The sequence below is a fragment of the Mugil cephalus genome, chromosome 3 (genome assembly GCF_022458985.1).
Source record: "Mugil cephalus isolate CIBA_MC_2020 chromosome 3, CIBA_Mcephalus_1.1, whole genome shotgun sequence".
Taxonomy (NCBI): domain Eukaryota; kingdom Metazoa; phylum Chordata; class Actinopteri; order Mugiliformes; family Mugilidae; genus Mugil; species Mugil cephalus.
Genome location: NC_061772.1, coordinates 10,788,250 through 10,815,321, shown reverse-complemented (window position 1 = coordinate 10,815,321; position 27,072 = coordinate 10,788,250). Strand labels below are relative to the sequence as shown.

The following is a 27,072-nucleotide window of genomic DNA, read 5'->3' as shown; positions in this document are numbered from 1 at the left end:
GAGGAGGAGGAGGAGGAGAGGAAGAGGAGGTGGAGGAGGAAGAGTCTTTCTACCACCCTAGAAGGAGAAAGAAACAAAAGCCAGTGGAACATGAGAGAGGAATGAAGAGGGTGGACGAGTCAGTGGGAAGGAAAGATAAGATATACAGATGCGTGGATGGGTTAGTGGCAGTAGATGGAGGATGAATGGATGAACAGAGGATAAAGATCAGTTAGTGACAGGTCTGAAGCTTAATGTTTTGAACATATTTCCTTTCATGTGTAGCCATGGTACGATGCTACTCACACTGCTGGCTTGGGTCGCAGTCTGCAGTGGTTAACTTGACGTAGTTGGTGGGGAAAAGGCCGGTGACGCCGTTGATCTCTCCTCTCCACCAATCAGGGTTGTTCTTGTCTAGAACGTTGATCAATTGTCCTTTAGCGAAGCTCATCTCGTCCCCGTTGGCAGCGGTGTAGTCGTATATGGCTATGACCTGACAGACTGAGGAAACGAGTCTGTATTTATTATTTATTCAATGCTTTATTCATTTAGTACACCTTCTTGTAATCACGTGGTGTAGAAAGAGGCGTGTGTGTGCGTGTTACCTGCTTGAGGTGCCGGTGTGGACTTGCCACTGTTGGATCCCAGTATCTTAACATGACTGGAAGGAAACCAGCCCTTCTGACGCTTTTTACCACGAGCCTAGAGGCAGAATAACACAGACAAACATGTATTGGGGGACTATGAGCAGACAGCAGGAATGTTGAAACAACAATTATCTTTGAACACACAGTTATCCAACAGAAACATCACATCTGGTGTAGTCATAAGACAAGTCTGACAGGTTGAAAGACAAACAAATCTGCCTCCAATCAAACAGAAAACACTAAAAGAATAATTATTCAGATAAAAAGGCATCAAATCAGGTTAAAGCGGTTTTGGTTTTCCAGCCAAAGGTTGAGAACAAGGTGAAGAACTGCTCAGGTAGCACCGAAGCTTAACGGCATCAGAGTTTAGCTGAGTGGACATGAAGTAAATCACAGACTCTCTGTTGTTATTTACTCTGCTGTACACAGAACAGACACTGACCTGCAGTTCTCCGAGCCACCAGCCTGACGCGTTCTTGCAGAGGATGACGATGAGCTGACCGTTTTCCAGATTCAGTTGCTCAGGTACGGTGGAGGCGTGGGCCCTGATCACCTGGGCAACTTCTGAGCAAACGAGACATGCATACATCAAAATGTGTGATGGGTATTTGTGTTTGTATGCGTGAACCTTTAGCCGTTTTCACACATTCAAACACGCCAGACGCCCAGATGTCACTACTGTAAATATTCGTTTGTTTCGGTTACGCTGGTGTCATACATGGGTTCAATCTGACAATAAACACACTGTACAGAAGGCAGCTATCAGGGTAAAGTTTAAAGTTTTAAGTCTGGCTGATTTGGACATTTGTTTTCTCACACAAAGCTCCTCCAGCTGCAGTGCATGTGTAAAAACACGTTCAGAATTAAAATGACAGCAAAGGGGGAAAGGTTACCTGGCTTCTTCTTTCCAGATATACTTGATGTCTGAAATAAAAAACGGTAGGTTTATTAATTTGTTAAAAATTTCAGTGTATATACATCTATATAAAACACAGGCTGTACTCTAACGCCACCTATTGGTAGAGAACCAAGGAACTAAAATACTTATTGCAGCAAGACAACTGCATCACATCAGAACAATTGTCTCCTATATGTCAGTATGTGTCGAGTGTCCTTACGTCCGTCTCTTTGGGTTTCACGTAGTTGCTGGGGAAGAGACCGGTGCGGTCGCCTATGGCGCCGTTCCACCACTCTCCCTCTCTGCGGCTCACTAATATCACATCCCCCTCTTTGAACGTCAGATCACCAGGCTCCGGAGACTCATAGGTGTACAACGCCACATATTCTGAGAAGCACACGTGAACAGAAACAGAGAAGCAATGAAGATAAGAGTTCATACACATTTCCTCTGCTGTCATGAAGAACGTGAACACCTAGTGATTTTTAGGGAAACACAGAATCTTTACTAACTTGACTAACTACAACACACAATTGAAAACCAACACAGAAAAAGTCATGCGCATCTTGTCCGTTATGTGAAAATCCGATTTAAACGTTTAAATGTGATCCAGACAAACAGCAACTCCTGACTGTTTGATGCATGTAATGTACATTAGGATGATGTTTACCTTCAAGCTGCAGGCTGTCGCTAGACTCTGAAGCATCAGGAGGGGAGCTCTTCATGCTGTAAGCACAGAAACTATATTAGCACCAGTATCTTTAATCTTTATAAATCACTGAACAGATTACAACCATCATATCACATATCACAGTCATGTTTGTCAGCGCTTCCTGGTAAATGCAAGGCGGTGAGTTGTAATACCAGGAGTTAAATACTCTAGCTATTAATAGCTAGAATTATAGTATATTAATACTCTGTAAGCCTTTCACTAAAACCTCAGGGATACAGGTAGAGGTGGGACTGTGTGCACGTGACTCACTGGTTAATTGAGTTTCACCATCACAGACAAGGGAAGAAGTCGTTTCTATGACCTACATACCTAACATACTGTAACTGTTACCTAAAAGGGTGCATGCAGGTACTATCATATCATCATGTGACTGATGCTTGCTTTCAGTAATTTACGTGAGATAAAAACAGGCTTAAAATATGTGACCTAACAGATAGAAACATGAAAAAAAAAAAAAAATGATCATGAACAATGACTGAACTTGTGGGGAGTAATATTTAATTTGTGTGTGTGGTTGTGTTTGACTATGTCAGGCAAACGTTGCTCTGCTGTAATAAAGTGTGCAGCAGATTAAAGTTTCAGGAATTGAAAGCATAACTTGAAATTAGTTATGTTAAAAGTTCAAACAGTGTAAAGCAGCAGATACTAAAGCCACATCAAAGATCTATCAGCAAGGACTGTCTGAACCACAAATCTGCACTTGAACACACCACAGACGGCAGTGAGTCGACACATAAACTACGATCAGAGAAATGACTTCACACCAGCAGGTGGCAGTAGCCGGTTTTTCGTGATTCAAAGGAGCAAACAAGAGGAGCTGTAGTCGGGAGGATAAGAAGCTAGAAAACCTCGTACAGAGCTGGCTTCACCTGAATCACCAGTTGGTCTACAGTTTATTCATTCTCATGTTGGGAAAATATTTGTGTAAAATAAGAAGAGCCTCCTGTGTGCCCTTTGAAACAATTCATTCTGACAGACATCCATTCATTGTGCTGAATTTGGACAAACTAGAGCCGCAGATGATCACAGATGGTCTGACATAAGGAAACTGTAGGGTTGTTGTCGCAGCTTCAAGTTTAATTTAAGTCAGATACCAATACGTTGCTCGTTTCTTCCTTGTATGAAGCAATAACCTCACTCAGCCCCATTTGGTTTGATGTGCGTTCTTACTCTGAGCTCTCTTCTTCTCCCAGCAGCGTCACATAGGTCTTGGGGAACCAGCCCCGTTCACCGTTCAGGTCGCCCAGCCACCAGTTCTCCTGCTGCTCCAGCACCTGGATCACGTCGTCCTTGTTGAAGTTGAGATGGTTGTCCGTCTTTGCCGTCCAGGAACACAGGGCCTGGGCCAGCAGGTTACCCACCACCTGCTAACAGAGACAAAGGCAGCAAAGCGTTTGAGACAGTATTCAGACAGTGGTGATCAAAAGGGAGTTGTGTGGTGCAGCATCAGATGCTCTGTGAAGTCCTCACCTGTCCCTGTGTCTCTGAGGGCGCAGGGTGTGGAGAGTGTGTCGGTGTGAAGGCAGACTTTGTCCCTGCTGCCATGGCAGCCTCGAGGGCACTGGAAAGCTGTGACTGAAGGGGCAGTTTAGAAACAGGAGCAGGAACAACAGGAGCAGCAGTGTTATTAGCGGCCTCTGATGGAGCCACTCGCTCCACGTAGCTCTCTGGGAACCAGCCCATCTTCCCGTGTTTGCTGCCGTACAGCCAGCCCTCCTCCCGCTCTGTCGTTTCATCGACCTGACAACAGGAGACAGGAGCGTTTCAGGGAGGAAATGAACTTTCGCGGGAATAGAAAAGAGACATGTGAACATCTGGAGAGAAGATATAATGCCCTTCTAACCTCTATGACGTCGTCTGCGTTAAAGCTGAGCTCTTCGTTGTTGCGAGCTGTGAACGGGTACAGAGCTCTGAAGGAAGTCAGAGCTGCTGACTTCCTGTGGTGCGTGGCCCTCGGCTGCCCACCTGAACCAGAGCAGCAGGAGACACAGTGTGAGCTTCTTTAAAAGGACGACAGCACAGAGAACAACAAACCTGTGTAGGACATGTGTCTCACCCTTTCTCTCCTCCAGTCCTTTCAGCAAAGACGTCAGCTTCTCCTGAATGTCCAGCTTCCCTCCTCCGTTCTGCTGCTGACGAGACGCCTCATCCCTCCTCTTCCTCTCCTCCTCCAGTTTCTTCCTCTCTTCTTCTATCTCCTTTCTCTTCCTTTCCTCCTCTAACTCCTTTCTCTTCCTTTCCTCTTCTGCACGTCTCCTCTTCTCTTCCTCCTGTTGCTGATGGAGCCTTCTCCTTTCTTCATCCCGCCTCCTCCTATCGTCCTCCTCCCTCTTCTTTCTCTCCTCCTCCTGTTTTTTCCTCTCCTCCGCATCTCGGACAGCCGCCTCCGCCGCCCTCTGTCTCCTCCTCTCCTCCTCCTCCTTCTGCCTTCGGCGCTCTTCCTCTCTTCTCTCCTCCTCTAACCTCTTCCTCTCTTCTTCCCTCCTGTGCCGCTCCTCCTCTTCTTTCCTTCTCTTCTCTTCCAGCTTCCTCTCTTCCTCCAGCTTCCTCCTCTCTTCCTCCAGCTTCCTCCTCTCCTGCTCCAGCTTCCTCCTCTCCTCCTCCTGCCTCTGCCTCTCGGCTTGCCTCTGGCGCTCCTCCTCCTCCCTTTTCCTCTTTTCCTCGGCCTCTCTTCTCTTCCTCTCCACCTCCTCTTTTGCTCTGAGCTCTCGTTCGGCCTGCTCCTTGGCAGCCCGGATGAGAGCCTGTCTCTCCTTCTCTTCCTCCTCTCTCTGTTTGGCCTCTCTCTCCTCCTGTAGTTTCCTCTGGCGCTCCTCTTCCTCCCTCCTCAGCTTCTCCTGCCACTGACGCTCCTTCTCAATCTTAATGCGCCTGGATGTGTGAAGCGTCAAGAGAAACACATCGAGATTAAAAAGCTAATACATTTAAAAATACTATGCTAGCCCTAGGAGATGAGAATAATACTACACTGTACCTCTGAGCCTCCTCCTCCTGGCGTTTCCTCTCCTCTTCCTGCTCCTTCCTCTGAATCAGCTCACGCCGTTTGTCTTCTTTGATGGTTCGCAGTTTCTCCAGCGCAGCCTGCTGCTTTCTCTGGTTCTCTCTCAGTTCCTGATTACACGGAGAGCCACAAATTTACTAGCAGTAATGTGAAATGTGATCGGGTTAAAGAGCAAGCGACTGGACGGACGTAGCAGGCTAATGACTGTAAACTATCGACATGCACAAATAAACAACGGGCAAAACAAATAAAGTAGTGACTGTGTAGTACTTGAGGTGAAGTAAATAGTAGCACATAATAGTAAACAGTCATTGTGGAGAGTCTGTGCATCAGTCACGACGACCTTTTGAAATATTCTGTCCACTCTAATAATGCCGTGCTCGTAATTAATTCCTACCTGCACGTCTTTGTTATACCGGTCCATCTCAGCCAGTTTGTCTGCAGTCTCCTTCTCTAGGATTTTCAGCTGGTCTCGCAGTTTCATACATGTCCCTCTTTTCTCTGTGACTCCCACCTTCAGTGTGGACATGGTCGATACTACAGCGTGATAAAACACAGTTATGGCATCATGAATGGAGGTAGGTTTACAGAGAAAAACCTTTTAAACTAATAATCATTCCAACTAAAAGCCTATTCTAGAGTTTCCTAATTTTATTAAACCAAGTAGGCACTATTTGTCTTTAATGTTTTTGTTGTTCCATTAATTGACCCGTACTAACCAGGCATATTATTCAGGGACATGTTATTGAGTTTCTCAGTTAGACTTCTCTGCACAGGGGTCAGGTGAGACAACTTCCTCTGGAACTCCTGAACAAGAGGAAACACAAACAAGAAATGCATCACTAGAAGAAAACATTTCTCAAGAAAGCAATGAGCAGACAAAAAACAGCAAATAAATGACTTGCAAGAGTGGAAATGTTCAGTTAAAGTCAGAAAAGACAACAAAGACAGACCTCGATCTCTTTCTGCAGGCTATTGATGTCCTGCTGCCGTGTGTCTTTCCTCTGACTGTTCAGATCCAGCTCTGTCCTCTGAAGCTTCTTCTTGTTCTGAATGTCTCGGAGTCGGTCTGAGATCTGACGCTGCTTGTTGCCCTGAAGCGGAGCGATACGAACAAATGAGTGTGTGATGAGTTACAGACACGGGGACAGATAGAGAGTGTGTCAAAGTTGCACTGAGATGAAAACTGTCTTTTCAACACTCACCACTGCCTCCAACTCCATCTCTAGACTCCTCTTCTTAGCCTTCAGTTTAATGATATCATCCTGCTCCTGTTCTTTCTTTATCTGGAGCTCCCCTCTCCTCCTCCTCTCCCACTCCTCTTTCCTCTGACGCTCGAGCTCTCGCTGTGCAGCCTGCAATAAACACATCAGAGGAGCACACTGAACATACATGCGCTACATGTGACTACAAACAGACTGCACATGCACAGCTCATTCACACGGCTCTACCATCTCCACTCACCTCTTTTCTCTCTATCTCCCTCTGTCGCTCCTCTTCCCTCTGTCTCTCCAGCTCCCTCTGTCGCTCCAGCCTCCTCTCCTCCTCTTTCCTCCTCCTCTCCTCGGCCTCTCGAGCCTCCCTCTCCCTCCTCTCCTGCTCCTCTCTCTGCTTCTGAGCGCGCCGCTCCTGCTCTCTCCTCTCTGCCTCCAGCAGTGCCTGTCGTCTTTTCTCCAGCTCGGCATTCCCGCGCTCCAGGTTTGCTTTGAATTTATCCTCGAATGACACTGAACACAGAGAACGAGAGCGTTTTGATGAAGTCGACTAAAACACAGACACTTGACGATTGATGGATGATTTGAAAAACACTTGATATAACATTTAAGTGTAGCTGCTACAACTCGCCCTAACTTTGAGTAAGATGATATTGTGGACAAACCCAACACCGAAGTGTGGTGCCCTACATACTTGTGTGTCACTTGGCTGCTCTTGGTTGACTATAGTTTGGCTTGTTGCAGGAGGCTACAGTCAGGAGTCAGTCAAAAAAATGAGTTCGTTTATGTTAATGTTGTTGCAGTGTGCACTGTGGCACAAATAAACAGTGAGATTGACGTCTGTGTGAGCGGCAGCCGCTAGTTACACATGACGCAGCAGATGAACAAGGCTACGGTCAGTGTGTGGAGAAGACTAAGTACTGACTGTTGGTTTTGGTTTTCTGCGGAGGTTCTACGTCCAAGTCGTCCATCAGAGCTGCATAGAGAGAGGCGTTGGATCCATTCACTCCAGTCCTACAAAACAGATTGAAATAACACATCTAATCATTCTAACATTATGTCAGTGCTCCCATTAATATAGTCAAAGCACATGCTTTTTTTAAATGAGGACTTTTTTTTTCCACTGACTGCGTCCACATACCTTTGTGAGGGTGGAACCAGCTCACTTGGCAGTGTGAGTGGCAGTGGCTGTCCGCTCTTTGCCATGTCCACAAGATGCATTGCCAGAATAAACTCCTCAGCTTTCAGCTTGCCATCCTTATCCACGTCGGCTAAATTCCTGTAGGTTGGTTAGAAGTTGAAGATGCAGCTTTAAATGATTGGAATATTGAATGAGAGCAGAATACGGCACCTTAAGAATATTTTACGTCTGTTAAGATTAGCAACGAAAGCACAGTGTTCAGTTCCCTTGCATTAAAAAGGGGGTTTACAGCAAAACTATGTATAAAAATTCATAATTTAGGCTCAATTTCACAAGTTGAGTAGGTAGAGATGATGCATCTCAGTGAGGCCGTGCTAAATAAGACAAACAATGACCTACATTTTGTCCATCTCTTTAATAGTAACAGACACCAAGAACATTTGTTAATATATATTTCCTTAACAAACAAAGAGCTACTGTCATACCAGATGTAAGGAAATTAAATGTTTTACTTCAAGCTGACAAAACCTTTTAACAGTCAAAAGACACATATAGAGAGACAAACACACACACACACACACACACACACATATTCTCACCAGATGGAGGCCAGCTGTGTCTGCGTCAGCATCGTGGTTGCCATGGCACCTCTCACCTGCTGGCCTGAATATGGATGACACATGTTAGGGCACATGTACAGCACAGATGTGTAGCTGACACTGAGGAAATATTGTGAATGTGTTGGACAGAAGTTTACACCAGTTTGACATTATTAAAATAATGGAACAACAAAATATTTCAACCTTGAATTATTCACCTGGATATAAGAGCTGATGACCAAAGGACTGTGACAATATAAATAGTCAGCCTTTTAAACCGGTTTACAAAGAGTCTGGACTGGGAATTTAAATCAAAGACCTTGCGTCATTTGTTTAATGCCATGTCACATTAGTAAGGAAATCATTTGCATGTCAGGCTGAAGTGAGTGAGCACGTGGGTGTGCTGCTGCCGCCACCTCACTAAATCAGGGCTTTTTCCAAGAGAACAGGTCCAGCAAGTGTGTCGGCCGCGGGTCTGAACACACCCGCAGGATCCACTTCCTCAGAGTTAGCTAAAGGGAGGCGACCGTTATGAAATCCTCAGTGTCTGTTGTTCAGGAACATCCACGCCTGCATTCCACGCATAGCTTGGTTTTGTATGATCTACACACTCTAAGTACATACACGGTCAGAAACACATCATACCAGTGAGGAATCCAATCATCTGTTTGTCCAAGCTGTTGAACTGCTGCCTGTATTTAAGTCTGGAAGCATGTGGCACGGCCCAGTCGCTGGGAACAGCAGCCATGGGGGACAACCCAGACGGGGATGAGGAAGCAGAGCTGAAAGACAGAAAGTGTTTAAAGAGATACTTGAAAACACTTGAGACTCATGACATAAACCACAGTGTTTTTGTGTGTGTTTTACCTGCCAGATCCCAGTCCGAGTGGTGAGGTGTAGGGGGTCACAGAGAGCGGTAAGCCTGAAGAACACACAGTTTTATTACATACATTCTACAAGTCATTTATATTATTAAAAACTTGTATTCTCTCTTTTCCCTCAGTGATTGTGATTTTATTTTTTGCTGAAGAAGGAGGCCTGTAACATTTAACAATGCTGGACGTTCCGGTCACTCCTGTTACCTCCTGACAAGGACAGTGAGGCTATTGGTATGGAGATGAGACAGAGACCTGACTCTGCAAAACATGATCAGGAGTCATTCCTGTTCTCCTTCAAAGCTATAGAGTACTTGATCATCGGCATATACGCAGTATCTGTTAGTCAGAGCTTTTTTCCTCCATTGGTTTTCAAAAGATTCAGCTGCATTAGATGTGGCTCAGACTCATCCTTTAAGGAGACAGTGGATTTTGTACAACAATTACGTAACGGAAACAAAGACACAAAAGTGTGACCTTTTTACTTGTGGTCATACTATATATTTGTCTTATTACAGTCCATGAAATCCTTTTAACCTATGCATTAAATGATGATGATGTGGCTAATAGAGTTGACTTTTAGAAAGAGTCAAAGGGAAATCAGCGTGAGTCTCCAAGCTTATCACTTACTTCTATCTACGTACTAAACAAGGCAATGGTAATATCTGTGCTTTTAGTTGGCAGGACAACACACATATAAATAGATGGCAATCACATGTACCAGTAGACAAAACTCCTGCAGGCATTGGATGGAGAAGTCCCATGGTGCCGTTTGGCATCGCAGTGTTTCCCATGGTAGACATCATGGGCCTGGTGGGGGTGGAGGCTATTAGTGGGTTGAGCCCCGTTGCTGTAGGAACCATAGGAGTCAGGCCAGGCATTGGTGTCAAAGTTGACAGTCCAGAGGTTGCCATGGGGATAGGAGTCAACATGGTAAGGTTTGATCCGGGCATCATCAAGTTAGGCACAGAACTAATACCTACAACACACACACAGATTATTATTACATGATATGGGAGTGAAATGACTGGGAATATCTAGAGATACTATAGATTAGACATTAAACGGTCTAATAATAATAAGAATTGATAATAATCATGTACCGTAGGTTGGTTTACTCAGGTTGGGGGCAGGCACCGGTGGCTGCTTCATGATGATTGGCAGGGCTTGGGGAAGCGGTGTACCCTGAAGTTTTAGCTTTACGAGCTTCATAGCAATGGAAAACTCCAACCTGTCCATCTTTCCATCTTTATTCATGTCGGCCAGAGCCCTGGGAGACAGATGAGAAGAAACAGTGTTAAGATACCTGGTTTCAAGTGAAGATTTTGGTGAAATCTTCATCACTGATAAATCTGCCTGGACCACATGTGTGAGCGTGGAAGAGTTTCTCACCATATCTCAGCCAACACGGAGGCAGGCAGCCCCGACTTGAGGAAAAACTTCCTCGCCTGTTCTCCTACAGAAAGTGAAGGAAAACAACAACAATAAACTGAGTGTAAACTGATGATGTTGGTCCCAAAAAAAAAAAGTGTTCACTTAAAAATGTAAATCGGTGCATCAATATCTGGAATATGTTTGAGTCTGTAGGTGTTTCTATATTTGTCTGATCACTTGAGCAAGTTTATCATCGCTGGTCATTTACATTTTACATGTTTACGTGTTACTGCTGCATTGATGAAACTCTTAGTTAAGGCAATTAGCCCCCGTCTGTACCTGAGACATAGCCCATCGATGGGGAGAGGGTGTCGAAATTCTGATCATGTTTGTCCCTCTCCTCAGGAGAGATGGCCCAAACACTTGGACCTAAAGAGAAAAGGGAAATTAATATTAGATAAAAAAGAGACCGACCAACTCTCAATCAGCATCTGCTTCAGCTTTTAGGAATATCTATATCCTCTTTTAGCTGCTTCTTGATCAGGCCCCCTGTTATTTTGGTCTGATTTGAGGAACCTGAGAGTATCGAAATATGAGCAAGGCAAATAAATGTACACTTTTCATTTTACAACTCGCAAACAAGCAGGAGGACAGGTGCACACAACCCCGGATGATGTAAGAGAGCAGCCAGAGGCCAGGCTCACAGGCTGTCAGGAGATGGGAATGCACTGATATTGACAAAGTGATAATGAAGCTCAGTGGTGCCAGTGATACTGTGTTACTTTGTTCAGACAGGAGAGCAAAACAAGCGCACACTGTCACCAGTACACACACACAAACCAAGGCTGACTGCACATCAGTGTTTCCCCCACTGTGCATCTGCAAGCACAATGAATGGACGGTTGACTTCGTTAGAAAACTACATAACTGAAACTATTTAACATGAGCTGTGGTCAGGATATTAAATTATAATGAAAAAGAGTTAAAGATTCAGAGAGATTTAGTGTTTAAATCTTAGGATTAGAAACTATGATACATTAAGAAACTATAAGAAACTCATTCATTCATTTTCTGTAATTGGGGCGAGAGCCTCCTATTTGTCACAGGGTTAACACACAGAGACAGACGACCATTCACACTCACACACTACAGTCAGTTTGGAATCACCACTGAACCTAATGATCATGTCTTTGGAGACATGCAGAACCTACGCAAGACACGGGGAGAACATGCAGCCTGAACTGGGCCGACGGATTCGAACACAGAACCTTGCTGTGATGCATCAGTGCTAACCACCACACCACTGTGCTGCCCAGTGTAAGAAACTATAAGATATAAAAGAGAAACAGTGTGTGCGCAGACAGACATGTGATACTACAGTAGCTCTGTCTTGGCCTCAGTAGATCCTAACAACATACCCCACAATCTCTATCCCCACAAACACACAAACACACACACACACAGAGGTTTACCCCCACATTTACACACACACGCACACACACACACATACACCTGCACAGGTCTTACCACTCATATCTGCAAGTGGAGAACTCCCAGCGGCGTCCTCAGCTACTGCTCGTGGCCATCTGGAAAACACACAGTCCAGTCATCAGTCAATACTGCAGCTGAGACAGAAGAGCGCTGTGGCTGAGAGAGGGAGAAAAAAAGACCAGAGAGAGGATCAGAGAGAGATTCTGGTCAGCAGAGTCAAACAGGGCTCCTCCTGTTCTCTTCAGTCAGGAGCACTCTGGCCACGTCCCAAACCTTTTAACCCACTGGGACTCGTTTCAACACTATCTGCACTGATACTGCACAGTCCAGAGACCAGTACAACACATACTATAGAAGCTAAAATGACAAACACTCATTCAATCCCCCCCCGTCGACACACACGCACACACACACACATTACCATGTTCACCACAGTTTGTGATCTGTTTGCTGATCGAACAGACATAATCTGCAGAATTCGTGCAAGTCATCAACCTCAACGAGAGAAACAAACCTTGCTTGGCAACAGTCACACTTGGCACACGGTGTGTCTCAAACTTGTGGTTTCACTACATAACAGCGCTGCTCTGTCACACTTCCTACTGTGACAAACAAGTGAAACAAGTGATTTTATGTCAACAGCAAAGTTTAACAGGTCACACCTGAGTGTGGACAACCATGCTAGCAGCGCTGTGAGGCTTAAGCACAGACCTAAGCTAACATCTGCATGCTAACATGCTAACATGCTAACACGACGTTCACACAAACAGGTGTAATGTTCACCATCTTCACTATTACAGATAAGCATGTCACTAATACCTTTATGTTACTGGACATATTTACATTGCACTGCATGACACTGAAAAAGGAAACAAACTAATTTATGAGTATGAGTGGTGGACCTACATTGCCTTCTGTTCAGCTATGGAGTGAGAAAGATTAAAAACCAAGGAACTGGACTCATCCAAGCAACGTACTGTCAGTGACTCCGAGCCCGTCTCACTGTCACCCGTGACTCTGCCTTTCTCAAAGTCTGTTTCATCATTCCTTTCAACCATTCTTGTTGAGGCACGCACAGAACGCGTGGAAATGGCCGCATTGTTGCGTAAACCTGTTTTTCAGTAACAGGATGTCCCCCTTCTATAAGATCAGTCGTGATTCAGACTGAAAAATGTCTACAACTATTAAGACACATTTGAATCATATCTGAAGTTCCTGTTGGGATGCATTCTTCCGATAATTCGCTCTCTTGTGCGGGCAGTAGGTAAAAGTTTGATCTTGTGCAGATAAATACTGGTTCGACATCAGTTTTCACACTGTGTCTGAGATGTTGTGTCTAGTGCCACAATTCAGTTTTTAATGAAAACTCTCAAACTGAATCTACTTGAATCTATTACCTTGACATTAGGTTGAGACTCTCACATTGCTCTTGGGATGATTTGTTATTCCATTCCTCTTATTTGCTGCCCATTAGGAAATGCGAGCATGCAAACCTGACATGGTGATATTAACCCTGATGAACATACTGAATATATTAACATTACTGTGGTACGGTTCTTAGTATTGAGCCTGGTGGACAAACTGTTTTTAAACAGAGTCTGAAAGAGTTACCAGCATAGATGAAGTCTTTAGTTTAATACTACCTGGGATGGTTGGGAAGAAGTGTGTGTTTGTTTGGTCACAACATGAACTAGACTGTCCATGCTCTTAATGTACCATTAATGTGTATCATGCTGGGTTTGCAGGTGTAGTTATACGTCTCATCTCTGTTCTACTGTTGAAATACAGCCATCTCAAAACTGTCTTGTTTGGACTGAAAACACTTTTTGCTGTGGAATGAACAGTATTGTGACAATACAATGTTCTGAAAACATGGCATTCATGTGCATGTTACTTAGACATGTACCACCCACATAGATTAGACCAGGTACCCCCACCCCACAGCAAAGACACTCCTTGATGGCAGCAAACACACACACACAAAAACAGTTTAGGAACAACTCAAAAAAAGATGAAGAACAGCACAAGTTCAAATTCACTAGATCCCAAACTGATCAAGTATCTGTGGGATGATCCACAGAGCCCCCTCCCCTCAACCCATAGGACCCAAAGGCCCGAACTAACAACATTGTGTTTCTAGACACCCTCAGAAGGACCATGTTCATTCTCTGATGAGTCACAACTGGTTTGGAGGCACAAGAAAGACCTAGACAATATTAGGAATTGTATTAGGATAATGTCGTGCCTGATCAGCGTAACTAGGTGACTTAATTATTTATTTATATGCGACTATCACATTGTTTCGGTAGCGCTCTCACACTGACTTCATCGGGGGCGTAGTGAACACCTGCTTCCTCTGTGATTATCTCTCTGCCATCAGGCCGTCACACTCACATGACGAAGGTGGAGGAGGAAAAGGAGGAGAGAAATTCCAATCCTTCTGTTCAACACTTCCTGCCTGGTAACCCACGGACACAAGCATTTCCTCATCAGTTGACAGGAAGTGATCACTGATTTTAGGAGAGGGGTAGCTTTGATGTCCCAAAACATTAACGAGTGTCTGAGCTGTGGTGGAAACCGGGGCCATATCATAGACAGATTTTTTAGAAAGCAACTTGGCCGATCAGAGCTTCATGTGGGAGAACGTGGATGACAAAAACTGAATAATGAGAGTGAATGACTACCACAAGGAAAGTAAGGGAGGGTTAATCTACTGTGTGCCATCTGTCGCTCTTCTTCTCTCCTTCCTCTTTGCCCCTGGGACATGTCCTCCTCCTCTTTCAGTCTCATTTATCATCCTTCCCTTCTTCTGTTTCTTTCATGCTGCATTTCGTTTCACTCCTTTCACTCCAAACTTTATTAACTACTGGAGTATGAGTCCACAAATTAATTATTTTAAATGGAAACTAGCTAACACATGGTTTACTGCTGTTGTATCTGTTGCACTATATTGACGACGTCATGTAAAATGTAGAGTCCAGTCAGAGCTTTATTTGGCAGAGGTGAATAATGAATTCATTTTCATAGGCTTTAAAGATACAAACAAATATTTAGACAGGATGCAGCACGCTAGGCCATCAAGAATAATAAACATCTTAATGCTAAGTGCACTTAACCAATTTAGCATTGCACTGCTACAGTATTGTCACAATAGGCCGCTTAAAAAAACAAAAACTTAATGCAGAATTGTTGTTCTGTGTAATATTTGTCTTTGCCAGGCGGCTCACAGCTCGAGTGTCGAGTAGTTGAGTAATTGCTACACAAACAATGCAGAAGTAACACTATGACCTAGCAGGTGTTTTTCTGTTTTTGTTTTTTTTTACACATTGTACAGCACTCTTATAAACAGCCACGGTATTGACAAAAGCTGCTGGTTCTAGTCCCACTACAGCGCCAAGGACTTTTCTTTTTTAACATAGTAATGTTGCCCTTTAAACATATGCACCGATACAATATGTACATACATACAGACATCAGAATATACGAGTGTAGTTGAGGCCCTGGACGTGGTAATGTAACACTGTAGGGATTTTAATGAATAAATGAAACATAGCAGTAGGCAGTCAGCTTTAAGGTTTACTGTTTCTTAACGAGAGAGGAGACTGATGCTTCCTGACCAACTGACCGACTGAATGACTGACTTGTGTGGCAGACTCAGGTGTGCAAACCTCATGCAAATCCTGTCTGAAATCCCTCTCCACACAAACGCAGGCACTCTCCCCGAGTAGTAGCAGAACTGACCTGCTAAATGGACACAGCACAGTCTCTATTTGCATGATGATAAACCTACTGATAAACCTGACCTATCCCGAAAAATTATTTTATTTGCAATTCACCATCTTCGTCTTTTAAAAACTACTAAATACTCAGGAGAACGGACGCTGAGCTACAGGAAAGTGGCTGCGGATAAAAGCGGCACTATTTTGATAGCGACAGAGTTGTGATCGACAGAGATGCGAAGGATAACGGCATATATTCACAGACCACACAAAGTTTTATTTTTCTAACATAAAGGCTGACTTTTAAATGTGCTGGGAAATGATCAGAGAACAGAAAACACACAGTACAGTCTGGACACAGCATCCTTGTAATGGAAACTCGAAGGCATCCGCCTCAGTATGAAGCGGCCTTTTCAAGATGAGTATAGTTTTACCAAGTAGGGTTATGAGCAAATGAAGAATTTATGTTTGTCTTACAGATGTACACAGTATACGGATGAGTCCAGAACACATCTGTATCCGCCCTCAGACACAATGTTCACGTGATTTGTGGCTTCACTTGTGTGGAAAGAAGCCACACCAGGGGGAAATGAACAAACTCGTCAACTGATTCGGACCAAACAAACAGTGTTCACCTGCTTCTCAGGTCTCTGGGCCTATGTTGACGATGTGTTAGCCACATAATCTAGTGTCCAACGTGGATACAGCAGCCCCACTACTGAACGCTCAATACGTGCTATAAATAAACATATGACTGATACGAGTCCCAGCCTGTATTTCGTCACTGGTTATGCAAAGGTGGTGAAACAGACAAGCACACAGCGTATTTAGTTACTGACAACTGCAAGGATGTAACAGTAATGTCCACGGTAGTAGTTCATCACCTAGACATTGAGTTATTTGTCTTCACTCACAGCAGTCTGGGAGCAGATGGAGTCTTTGTGTCCATATGTGTCGCTTATTAACTCTGAGGTTTACTTTACGCCTCAAAAAGATCTCCGCTAGACAGCTACCAGGAGCCATTAAGAGCTTTTGATTGTACTTCTTCACTCGCATGGAACAATAGATAATAATCATTTTCTGCTCATTTTATCCATTTTATTTTAAATATTAAACCTCTTAATATATATTTACATATTTTTAATCGGCCTTAAATGTGCCGAACAATTATTCAAATCTGGACAGAGAGTTCACGTTAGTTGTAAATGATGTGCAAAGAGGAGTTTTGGAGCTTCAGGAAAACGTAGCCTGAGGGGTGATGAAGAGCTAGTAGCCATTCATTCACTAGCCCTTTTTTATGTTCTGCCTGACTTGGAAACATTTGCATGTGGGAAATATACAAGAGGGCTACCAACTATCGAGTGTGAGCTACAAGCCGATGGCCGACGTACAAATCATGTAGACGAGGTTTAACTGTCCTGCACTCAGGAGGGACCAACTACTGGAGACACTGTAGAGAGGGATCACAAAAAAAAAGGCCCATTTCACCCCAGTTTCTATTTTTAGAGTTCAACAGTGTGCGTGCTCTATGAAATAATTCTCATGGTTAACACATTTCCCTCCCTTTTCCTTTGACCTTAACTCTTATTTTCAGTGTCTAATCAGCTCAAACAGCCCCACGCTGCTTCTACATCTTACGCACATTAAGTTTAGACAAAAAAAATCCCTACACATTATTCTCAAGGTCACCATAAACCACTTATGCCTGACTAGAGGGGGGTGGTAAAAGAAAAGAAACTCGCGTCCTGAGTGTGGTCTGTCTTTTCATTTGTGGCTTGGACCTCACTTGTTACCGTTGAGCCTTGTTGAAATACGGGAACATTTCTGTCTCTCAGTTAGTACATACAACACTGAAGACTGTTGGATAAATACCCCGGCTGTCCCTGACCGTAGCAACTTCAGCAGCAGCTTTGAACCGTTTACGTCCAACTCTCAGTTTCTCTCACTCCTGAGTTCATGTGTCTGTCTGTCTCTTATCATAACAGTGCACCTTTATACTCCACTTTGCTGCCATCATGCGCGGTGACAAAAGGAAAAGAACTTGAAGCCCAAATTGATAGTTGAGCCTGAGGAAAGAGATATTTTAATGTCACCATTTCCTCATTCCAAAACGGTCTCACCAGCTATGATCCTATGCTCCGTGGCCTGTGCTCGTAACTCCTCTGTTTAGAAACCAGTGCTGACCAGCTGTTCTGAGAAACGATTTTCATCCGCCTTGCTCGCTGACCTCACACCATGACCTCAGCAACCACAACTTTTGAGTTTCCTCAAAAATAATAGCACTAATCGTGCTCCTTAGATCATTCATTCTCCTCTTATCCGGCTCATCAATTCATTCTGTCATTCTCACCTCTTCCCACCGTGCTGCTAAGTAAATATAGCGATATTTCAGCTCAACACATGCACTAGTGACTTCATAAAAACACAGATGTAGCGTTTCAGACTGATTCATTCTGTTTGCAGTGCTGGATTTTTGTTTTCTTAGGGGGCATGGCATGCCTCTCCCTGCTTCAGGCTGCTTTGACCCGCCCTGATTTCTCCACACACTATATCAGGATGTGACCGGACTGGAGAAAGTACTCCAATAAATGGCTATTTGCTAGTCAAACCAGCTCACCAGTGTCGCTCTATTGTATGCATGAATGAGTATCACCGGTCTCTTTTAAGGATACATTTGTGAAGGAGAAGTAAAATGAAGGAGTTCTGGTTAAGCCTTATATCTGCTGAATCCGTTCTCAGGTGAGCAAATGCTGAGCTAGAGGTTGAGTGAAAACAAAGTACGTCACTGCTCAGTGCCCAGTATTTAATGAAAGAGATCTTCGCTCCTGGACTGAACTGCAGAAGTATGTCAGTCAACTTGTCAACATCAGACAATACCTGCCCATGACATTTACACTGGAGTGAACATCACCCTTAAAACTCATGCTGTTTATTTGGTGCAGCTAGGTTTTTAAGAGAACGTCTACCATGTAGGAAGAAAATGTGGAAACCGAGATTTGTTTGTGGAAAACAGCAGAGATGCTGATTCATTTGCATTTTGTGAAGATCAACACTGACCTTTAACACATTATAATACTGTAGAATAAGTAAGCTGCTATCAATCCTGCCAATTAATAGTTATTCACTGCCTGCTGTTCACTACTATCAATAATTCTTTCAACAATCGTGCTGTGTGTATCTTCAAAGTGATGCTCATTTAATGCTCACTGGACGGTGTCACCTTGGCCAGCTGACAGAAACAGGCCAAAGTTTCCAAAACTACAAACTGTTGAGATTTTCTTCATTCACAATCTCAGACCATCTTTCAGATGTTTCCCGTCTGAAGATAAACTGATAGAGTTGCATTCCCTGATCACTTGTCACCAGCTACTGAGACCTGCCTGCAACCTGCTCGACTAGTTTGAACCGAGAGGAATTTAGGAGACTCTCCTGCAATTCTGCTTTTACAAACTGTCCAGCTTTACTCTAGTAAGGATAAAAAGCAACACGTTCGCGGTAAAAACCTAAAACCTAATGAAAAGATAACTTTTAGCAAACTAGCTATTAACTCCCTGGTGGTTCTGATATGATCAGCATCACCCATTCAAAGAGAGATGTTTCCATTATGTTCCCGAATAAAATAAAAAGCACAAATAAGCTTTAACGGGCAGATGTATTTAGAAAAAAGCTCACGTACAATCTCAAAGAGAGTCTATAAAATGTATAAAATGATTCCCATAACAATATCAAACTTAGACTCATGCTTAGATAAGCAGTTTCGCCTGCGTACCTCTCTCACCACGGACAAAAAACCATCAACTTCCGAGCTGTCGAGAGGCCTGATAAGATTGTTCACCACTTCTGGACGGTTTCCCAGACAAACTCTGGAGTTCAGTGTCCGAGCAAAGCTGCACTTGTTGGAAAAATGTGAGTTTAGGGAGTGTTACTTACTCAGAGAACCTGTTGCTGACAGCTCAGTACAGTGTCACACCAACAATATGGCTGACGGCGAGGGCTCGGAGCCGTGTTTACATCCGTAATGAACGCTGCGTCGTGACGTCACGGTCACGTACTCAGCCTATGTGTGACACGTAAAAATACACAAAAAAATTATTTATTCTTTGATTGTGAACAGTGAGTGGAGATTTAGGAAGTTAATAAAGTTACACTTATGATAATTGTTAGTTTTGCAAAGATATTATGTCACCAGCAGTCACTAAAACCATAAAACCATGATCATATATGTGTTTCTGTTGCGGTTTCTGCCCAATTTAAGATTTAGTGTATGGCTTGTACAAACACAAAGCTGAGTTTTTCACTTCGATAATATTTAACTGGATATTTGGTTTGCAATATTATAAGTTATCTCAGTAATGTCTTTAAACTTGCATTTATGCGCACTGTGTTGAGTGATTGCAAGTGACTGATAAACTATTATTATATTATTAACAAACTCACACTGAAAATAAAATAATTTTCAATTCAATCAGTAACTACATTTATTAAATCAGTTCAACAACTTCACATGTTACATCAGTTCATTTCAATAAATGTAATGCCAATTCAAATGACAGTCTATGGCTGATTGTCTTCAGCGCAGTCGTAAAAGATGTCCCCATCTTGTCTTTCAGCTCCACTGGCTTCCACCCTAAAAAAAGCACAACACAACCATGTGACACAAAGTGTATAAACTATGAACAAAGTCTATGTCTGGTCTCGTAACTCTGGACTATTAATACAACTACTGTCATAACTTATGCCATTTCCCGTATGGTCAAACAGTTGGTATTCCTGGTTTTGACTCAGGGGACCTGGCTTTCTGTCAACTCTGAGAAATGTTTGAAATTCTCTATAAATGTACTCGGTTGTGAGGAAAATACAAAAATATGAGACCATCCATAGAACACCACCTTTGCCTGTCTCGATTCTGCTGCTCCATTTCTTCCAGTTCCTTTTTGGACAGCTGGTGGACAATCGCCACACCGAAGCAGTCTCCCAAAAGATTGACAACGGTGTTGAGGTGATCTCTGAAAGAAAAGAATCACAGCAAACTATTAAAAAATAAATGAACCATTAAATGTTGTCTCCAGTTTAAATTTAATCTCCACACAGCAATAGCGGTTTTTATTGAAAATATGTTTTCAGTTTCTGTTTACTACAGATCAAATTTACAGGAGACACTCGAAAACCAGCAAGATGGATGCTTCTTCTGCAGGTAATCCGACGGCAGTCAGGACAAAGAGCGATGTCACCGCTCCTCTTGCTGGGAGCCCTGCAGCTCCTGTGCAGGAAACAGCTGCTGTCACTCTGTAGAGCAAACACACAAACTCAGTGACCTACCACAGTGTATTTCTAAAAACACATTAATATGAAACTGTATTAGACATTTTTCAAATTGCTACCTCTGAAGTGTCCCACGTTTCATAGTTTAACATTCAAACAACTGCCATTTTTTTTTTTTAACAAACAAACACTTAGAGAAAATAATTTGGCATTTACCCAATGGTGATCAGCTGGATTAAATCCAGATGAATATGGTTGAGCTGGGCAACAAATACTGCAGAGACCACCTCATAAATGACAGTTCCATTCATGTTGACATTGGTCCCGATGGGTAACATGAAGCGAGCAATTCTGCTGTCAATCTCACTTCTCTCCTCACAGCACTGCAAAGTGAGTGGCAGCGTGGCAGAACTTGGAGGCAGACACATTAAAAAAATCTGTTAAATCCCCTAGACCTTTTAAAATAGATATTGCTTATTACCATTTCACCTCCGACAACTATAAGAACAGGCACCACTGATGGACACTGAGCTAACTACAGACAGCTGACTACAGCGCCCTCAGAATTAGATTTACCTGGATGAGTTGCGGATTGCAGTCTGCAACGCTGGAAGGAAAGTCTTGATGACAGTATAAGGGTTACGTCTCCCCCACAGAAGACAGACCATCGGCAGGACAACTGCTGCGTGGATTATGAGCCTGAAACAATTTAATGCACTTCATAATGAACACTGATGCATACGAATACTGATTAATAATGAAATTGCTGTTAAAACTATGGCAGAGATAAATATTTTATTGCTGCTGTCAGAAGGGAAAGATATGCTGATAAACTGAGATACAATCAGTTTTTTTTGTTTGTTTTGTTGTTGTTTTTTAAAATGAATTTAAAACGACAAACCCAACGATAACCACAGCCACAAACATGGCCAGTTGGTAGATGATTTCCCAGCCATGATCCTCATAAACATGACTCGCAACCAGAAACAAGACTCCCACTGGCAAGTAGCTGGAGAAGACACAGCCAAATTACCTCATTGCTAGAACAAGATGTAAACACATGACCACAAACTAAAAAAGAATACTATATTATCAAGAATAACATGAGAAATATTAACTCAGTGCATTCTGCTACACTGACTAAGGTGTTGGACTTTACCACAGAATCAAGTTAACCACATATTGGGTGCTCCCATAGAGGATGGTGAAAATATCAACAAGTATTTTCCCTCTGTCCCCCATCTTCCTGAGCACCACTCCAAAGACGGTGGAGCAGACAATCAGGCCCATCGTGTTGACTCCATTAACGTGGCGACCCACCAGTTCAACTTCAGTGACATTCTGAAGCGAGATGCGGAGCCGAGTAAGATGAGCGTTCTGACAGCAAACGTAATCTTCATGGTTGGAATAGTTATGAGGAGGATTTACCGTTTCGGATGTAGAATTTGAGTCGTGAACTTCAGTCATCACCTGCACGTGAGTCTCGTACTAAAAAATCAAACACACATACACATTATAATTTGCATGGAAATATTTGCATGTATGTGATTTATGCAGCAACATAAGAAAGATTAACCTACTTTTTGGTAGCAGGCCTGAACCAGATTCAGCGGCAACATGTTTCTGTAAAGAATAAGGCAACGTAAAACACCTGCCACTACTGAAGACTATACTTATGAGTCTTAGCACTGTGTTCTTACCTTACTAGATCCATTAATGCAATGCTACTGAAAAACATTTTCTCATCCTCAGTTTCATTTATTCCAACAGCAAAGTTAAACCCTGGCTCGATCACCAGTACCAGGACGAGTCCTGAAACACATATCCAGGGCTGGGCATAAAATCCTTAGACACGTGTTTGCCATAGATGAGTTGAGAACAACCGATAATGGCTGCAATAATAAGTCTTACTGGACTGAAAAAAGATTCATACATTTAATCTTCCAATGATTTCAATATGGCCTCACAAAATTACGTTACAAAGTTCTTATCTTGTATTCATATTTGTCCAGATTTATTAGGGTCCCAACTGTAAAGACAACACATGACTGAACCTTGTTTGATTTTAATGTTTGTAAAAAAAAAAACTCTACTAAAACAGTAGCTATGAGGAAACACGTGGTGTAGCTGAAATCATGTTTAGCCATCGTTCAGCTGTTAATAATGAAGCAAATGGGCAGCACAACTAACCCTTTTGTGTATATAACCAGAACCTGACAATTACCGCTAACATTTTCTTGTCATTACATAAATAATATAGTAATTATTCAAGGTAAATAAAGTAAAAATAAATTATGTGACTGTATTCAGAAGCATCTTAAAGTAATGTTGTATCTCTTACCTACACACACAGACATTAGAGTTGTCAAGATAAAGTACATTGCTGCACGCCTAGCTATTTTTGCGTTGATGTCAGTGTTTAGACCAGCAATTCCTATAAAAAAAAAATATAAAACATAATAAGAATAAAAATCCGAACAAAAACAGTAACAACATTTTCTGCTTAAAGATGACCAGCACAAAATCTACAATCTGCATCATCAACATCAACATTTAGTATGTAGATACTGGCATCTGTTTGAAATGTTTGTACATTACATCCAAACTGTATTATTTACATTGCGGTCCATTATGTTGACTCACTTTTCTCTTACTTACTCCACACTTGTACATCACATATTGAAAGAGTTTGCATGTTCTACATATACTAATGTCCCTGAAATAAAACTCTGAACGTGCTCTCAGAAATGCAACCGTTTACTGAACAATATTTTGATGAATGTAGAGTTAGGTTAGGTTATATTTGGAGTTCACCAAAACATGTTCAAGATACAGTTATATACTCAATATGGACTAAAGGGGCAGACTCTCAGCTGTTTAATATGTTTAATATGGCTTTTTAATATGTAGTTGCCTCTTTTTCAAGGGACCAAACGTAATTGTACTGTTGACTCAACAGCTAATACATGGGCTGTGTGGGCTATTCCCTCATTAATTCTTCATCATTGAAGCAGGTAAAGGGTCTGGAGTTGATTACAGGTGTGGCATTCGCATTTGGAAGCTGTTGCTGTGAACCCACAAGATGTGGTCAAAGGAGATTTCTATGAAAGTATAACAGACCATCCTTAGGCTGAAAAAAATAAGAAATCCATCAGAGAGAGAGCGGAAATGTAAGGAGTGGACAAATCAACAGCTTCGTAAATTCTGAGAAAAAAAGAGCACATTGAAGAGCTTGAGAACTCAAAAAAGGCCTGGACGTCTACTGAAGACAACAGTGATGGATGACCGCAGGACCCTTTCCCTACTGAAGAAAAACATTCACAACATCTAACTAAGTGAAGAACACTCTCCAGTAAAGTAGGTGTATCAGTATCTAAGTCTACAATAAACAGAACATGGTGCAAAACATTAATCAGCATCAAAAATGGAAAGGCCAGATTAGATTTTGTCAAAAAAAAAAAAAGGGCAGCATTCTTTGGACAGATAAAACTATAATCAACCTGTACCAGGATGATCGGAAGAAGGAAATATGCAGAAGGCTGGAACGGCTGATGATCCAAAGCACACCACATCTTCTGCATATCTTTTGTAAAACATGGCAGTGGCAGTGTGATGTATGGGCATGCAGGGCTTCAAATGCCACTGGGTTACTAGTGCTTTATTAATGACAGTACAGAAGATGGATGAATTCTGATGTGCCAAACGCAGCAAAGTTTATTGGACAGTGCTTCACTGTGCCAGTGGACAATGACCCAAAACATACTGCAAAAGCAACCCAGAAGTTTTTTAAGGCTAAGAAGTGGAATATTCTGCTATGTCTAAGTCAACGTCAAACCCTAGATCTCAACCTGATCGAACACGTTAAGACAAAACTAAAGGCAGAAAGCAACAACTGAACACAGTTGCAATAAAGGGCTGGCAAATACTCATGAAGGAGGAAACCCATTTGGTGATGTCCATGGGTTCATTGCCTGCAAAGGATTCACAACAATACTCATGGTAATGTTAATTTGACTAATTACTTTTGAGCCCCTGAAATGAGGAGACTTTGTTTAAAAATTATTGCTATTCCTTAAGGTTTCATTGGATATTTTTGTTTAATCCCTTGAATTAAACCTGAAAGTCTGCTCTTCAGTTGCATCTCAGTTGTTTCATTTCAAATCCAATGTGGTGGTACAGAGCCCAAATCATGAAGATTGTGTCACTGTCCAGATATTTCTGGGCCTAACTGTACGTGTTGTTTGGTTCACCATTATAAATGTGAAAATAACTGATTAATCATATGATGGCAATACTCCCATCACTATTGATAGATGAACTCATTCTGAGATTTGATTCTGAGTGTTTTGTGACAGTGTTAAAGTTAGTCCTAATAATCAGCATATCTTCACCTGATTATTAGATCCAGAAATAGTTCTTGAGGGGCTAAGCCAAACTATAAGCTTTATATTTTTGGATAAAGATTCAAGCCAACTGTTCAGACCTAATATGTGTAACCTTACGTAATAGTTAAGATAGTATGCCTTTAGTTTACCTGTTATCACACTTGTCACGATAAGACAAACAACAACAGCCTGGAGCATTCGCAAGAGAAGTTCTCCTGGAAGGCCCATATAGAGTCTGTCGAGGTTTGAAAGAGGAGAGAAGGTATCCATAATCCCGCTGATAACAGTCCCTGTATGGAAATGACACAAATAATAAATAATATTAGAAATACAACATATAAAACTTTTGAATACTCATGAATGCTTAAATATTATCACTTTAAAGTGACGGTAGTAATCTCGTACTCTGTGGGAATGGCCCAGGTCCAGTCATCCGAGCAATGACTTAAAGTTTCCAGTAGGTGGAGCTCTACCGTGAACGACTGTTACCAGGCAACACGACCAGGGTCAAACGAGCTAAAGTTGTTACAAGGTGTTTTTTTAACCCCCTCCTCAAAGGGAAGGACTATAGCTAACACTCATAAATATTCGGCTAACTCTCATGTTATACTCAGTTATCTTTGATTATAAATCCACAATAATAAAAGATTAACATGACGCCCAACGTCATGTTAGATGTTTTTACCAGCTCCAGCTCTTGTGAAAAAAGTTTTGAACTTCTGTTTGCCATGTATGTCCTTGCAGGCCCAATTACTTTAGCTCATACAACTCGTTTTTGTTTGTTTGTTTGCTTTTGTTTGTTTTTTAGGGGAAAAAAACATTATGTAGCTATTATTTTGACCACAACAAGCTATCAGATTAAACATATTGTACTATTTATCACAGATTAGGCTACTTTATCTCAGTCCTTACCAAGGTCACTGTTTAGAAACAGTGAAATGTGACCACAACTTCAGTGAACTTGTCTTTTGTTTATTATTGTTGATACGGAAGAGTTGTTAATTGTGTTCATATCTTAATTGTGTTGATAATGTGGCCAAGTTTTCAATATTTTGCCCTTTGTGATATCGGTTAATTTTGACTGGGAACACACACACAAAATGTTATTTTGTGCAACTATTTCAAAAAAATTAAATTTGACAGGGAACCTTATTGTTAGCCTTAACGAACCCCCAAAACCTTTATACACAAGAGCTGTTACCCATTAATTTCTAATGACAGGTCATTTTTGACCGGCAACACCATTAATACAGGTTGAATAAACACACACAAAAATAATAATAATAAATCCAAATTTCGGTCAGATTGGACTGACATATTTATTCAGTTGACTCTGAACTAAAATAAATGATAAAGTTGTGAACTGCTTAATTTGTTAAAATACATTTGTATGTAGCAAAAGTTAGATAACTTTAGATTCAGTTTAATTTCAACTTACCCACGGCAACGGCCGCGAGACTTGAAAATAGTAATAACTTCTGGACAAATTTGCTCCTGACGATTCCAGAAATGGTGTTGAGATCAGAGTCCGGAGATTCTTCCATTTTCACGAAGCTTTTTTTAGAGTCATAAATGAAAACACATAATATAATAATAATATGGTAGTATTATTATTATTATTATTATTATACAATTATATAACAGAACTCCAGTTAACGAATAATTAACGGCCAGTGGGGGCTACTATGTGGTGGAGGGTGGGGGTGGTTCACGACGCAGGACACGAGTAGCGCGAAGTCAGCGATTAAGCTTCT

General features: G+C 42.1%; 2 protein-coding genes across 6 annotated transcripts in view; both read right to left on the bottom strand.

Moving 5' to 3' along the window:
* The window catches only part of itsn2b (intersectin 2b), a 28,595-nt gene extending 8,926 nt beyond the window's left edge, over positions 1-19,669 (bottom strand). For 2 of the 5 annotated variants that reach the window (XM_047580637.1, XM_047580641.1), the window contains exons 1-27: positions 19,602-19,669; positions 11,989-12,108; positions 10,801-10,890; positions 10,480-10,543; positions 10,191-10,357; positions 9,809-10,066; positions 9,080-9,134; positions 8,858-8,994; positions 8,213-8,276; positions 7,614-7,751; positions 7,398-7,486; positions 6,723-6,985; positions 6,464-6,613; positions 6,212-6,352; positions 5,978-6,065; positions 5,656-5,795; positions 5,232-5,368; positions 4,314-5,128; positions 4,101-4,222; positions 3,728-3,997; positions 3,428-3,624; positions 2,195-2,250; positions 1,745-1,911; positions 1,520-1,550; positions 1,069-1,190; positions 585-681; positions 286-480 (exon numbers count right to left, since the gene is read on the bottom strand). In XM_047580637.1, the coding sequence (XP_047436593.1) occupies positions 286-480; positions 585-681; positions 1,069-1,190; positions 1,520-1,550; positions 1,745-1,911; positions 2,195-2,250; positions 3,428-3,624; positions 3,728-3,997; positions 4,101-4,222; positions 4,314-5,128; positions 5,232-5,368; positions 5,656-5,795; positions 5,978-6,065; positions 6,212-6,352; positions 6,464-6,613; positions 6,723-6,985; positions 7,398-7,486; positions 7,614-7,751; positions 8,213-8,276; positions 8,858-8,994; positions 9,080-9,134; positions 9,809-10,066; positions 10,191-10,357; positions 10,480-10,543; positions 10,801-10,890; positions 11,989-11,995 (4,060 nt within the window). In that variant the 5' untranslated portion in view covers positions 11,996-12,108; positions 19,602-19,669. Of the gene's footprint in view, positions 1-285; positions 481-584; positions 682-1,068; positions 1,191-1,519; positions 1,551-1,744; positions 1,912-2,194; positions 2,251-3,427; positions 3,625-3,727; positions 3,998-4,100; positions 4,223-4,313; positions 5,129-5,231; positions 5,369-5,655; positions 5,796-5,977; positions 6,066-6,211; positions 6,353-6,463; positions 6,614-6,722; positions 6,986-7,397; positions 7,487-7,613; positions 7,752-8,212; positions 8,277-8,857; positions 8,995-9,079; positions 9,135-9,808; positions 10,067-10,190; positions 10,358-10,479; positions 10,544-10,800; positions 10,891-11,988; positions 12,109-19,440; positions 19,563-19,601 lie in introns of those variants that run through there. The other 3 variants (XM_047580638.1, XM_047580640.1, XM_047580639.1) reach the window with 3 other exon arrangements.
* A 452-nt stretch (positions 19,670-20,121) lies between these two features.
* Positions 20,122-26,984, bottom strand: LOC125005654 (excitatory amino acid transporter 3-like). The gene is made up of 13 exons (XM_047581136.1): positions 26,757-26,984; positions 25,468-25,608; positions 23,275-23,367; positions 22,634-22,745; positions 22,514-22,556; positions 22,362-22,421; positions 22,093-22,274; positions 21,835-21,942; positions 21,510-21,632; positions 21,150-21,344; positions 20,823-20,957; positions 20,561-20,677; positions 20,122-20,298 (listed from the first exon to the last, which is right to left on the bottom strand). The coding sequence occupies exons 1-13, from the start codon at positions 26,860-26,862 to the stop codon at positions 20,226-20,228; spliced, it is 1,488 nt and encodes a 495-aa protein (XP_047437092.1). The 5' UTR covers positions 26,863-26,984; the 3' UTR covers positions 20,122-20,225.
* Positions 26,985-27,072: the final 88 nt, after the last annotated feature.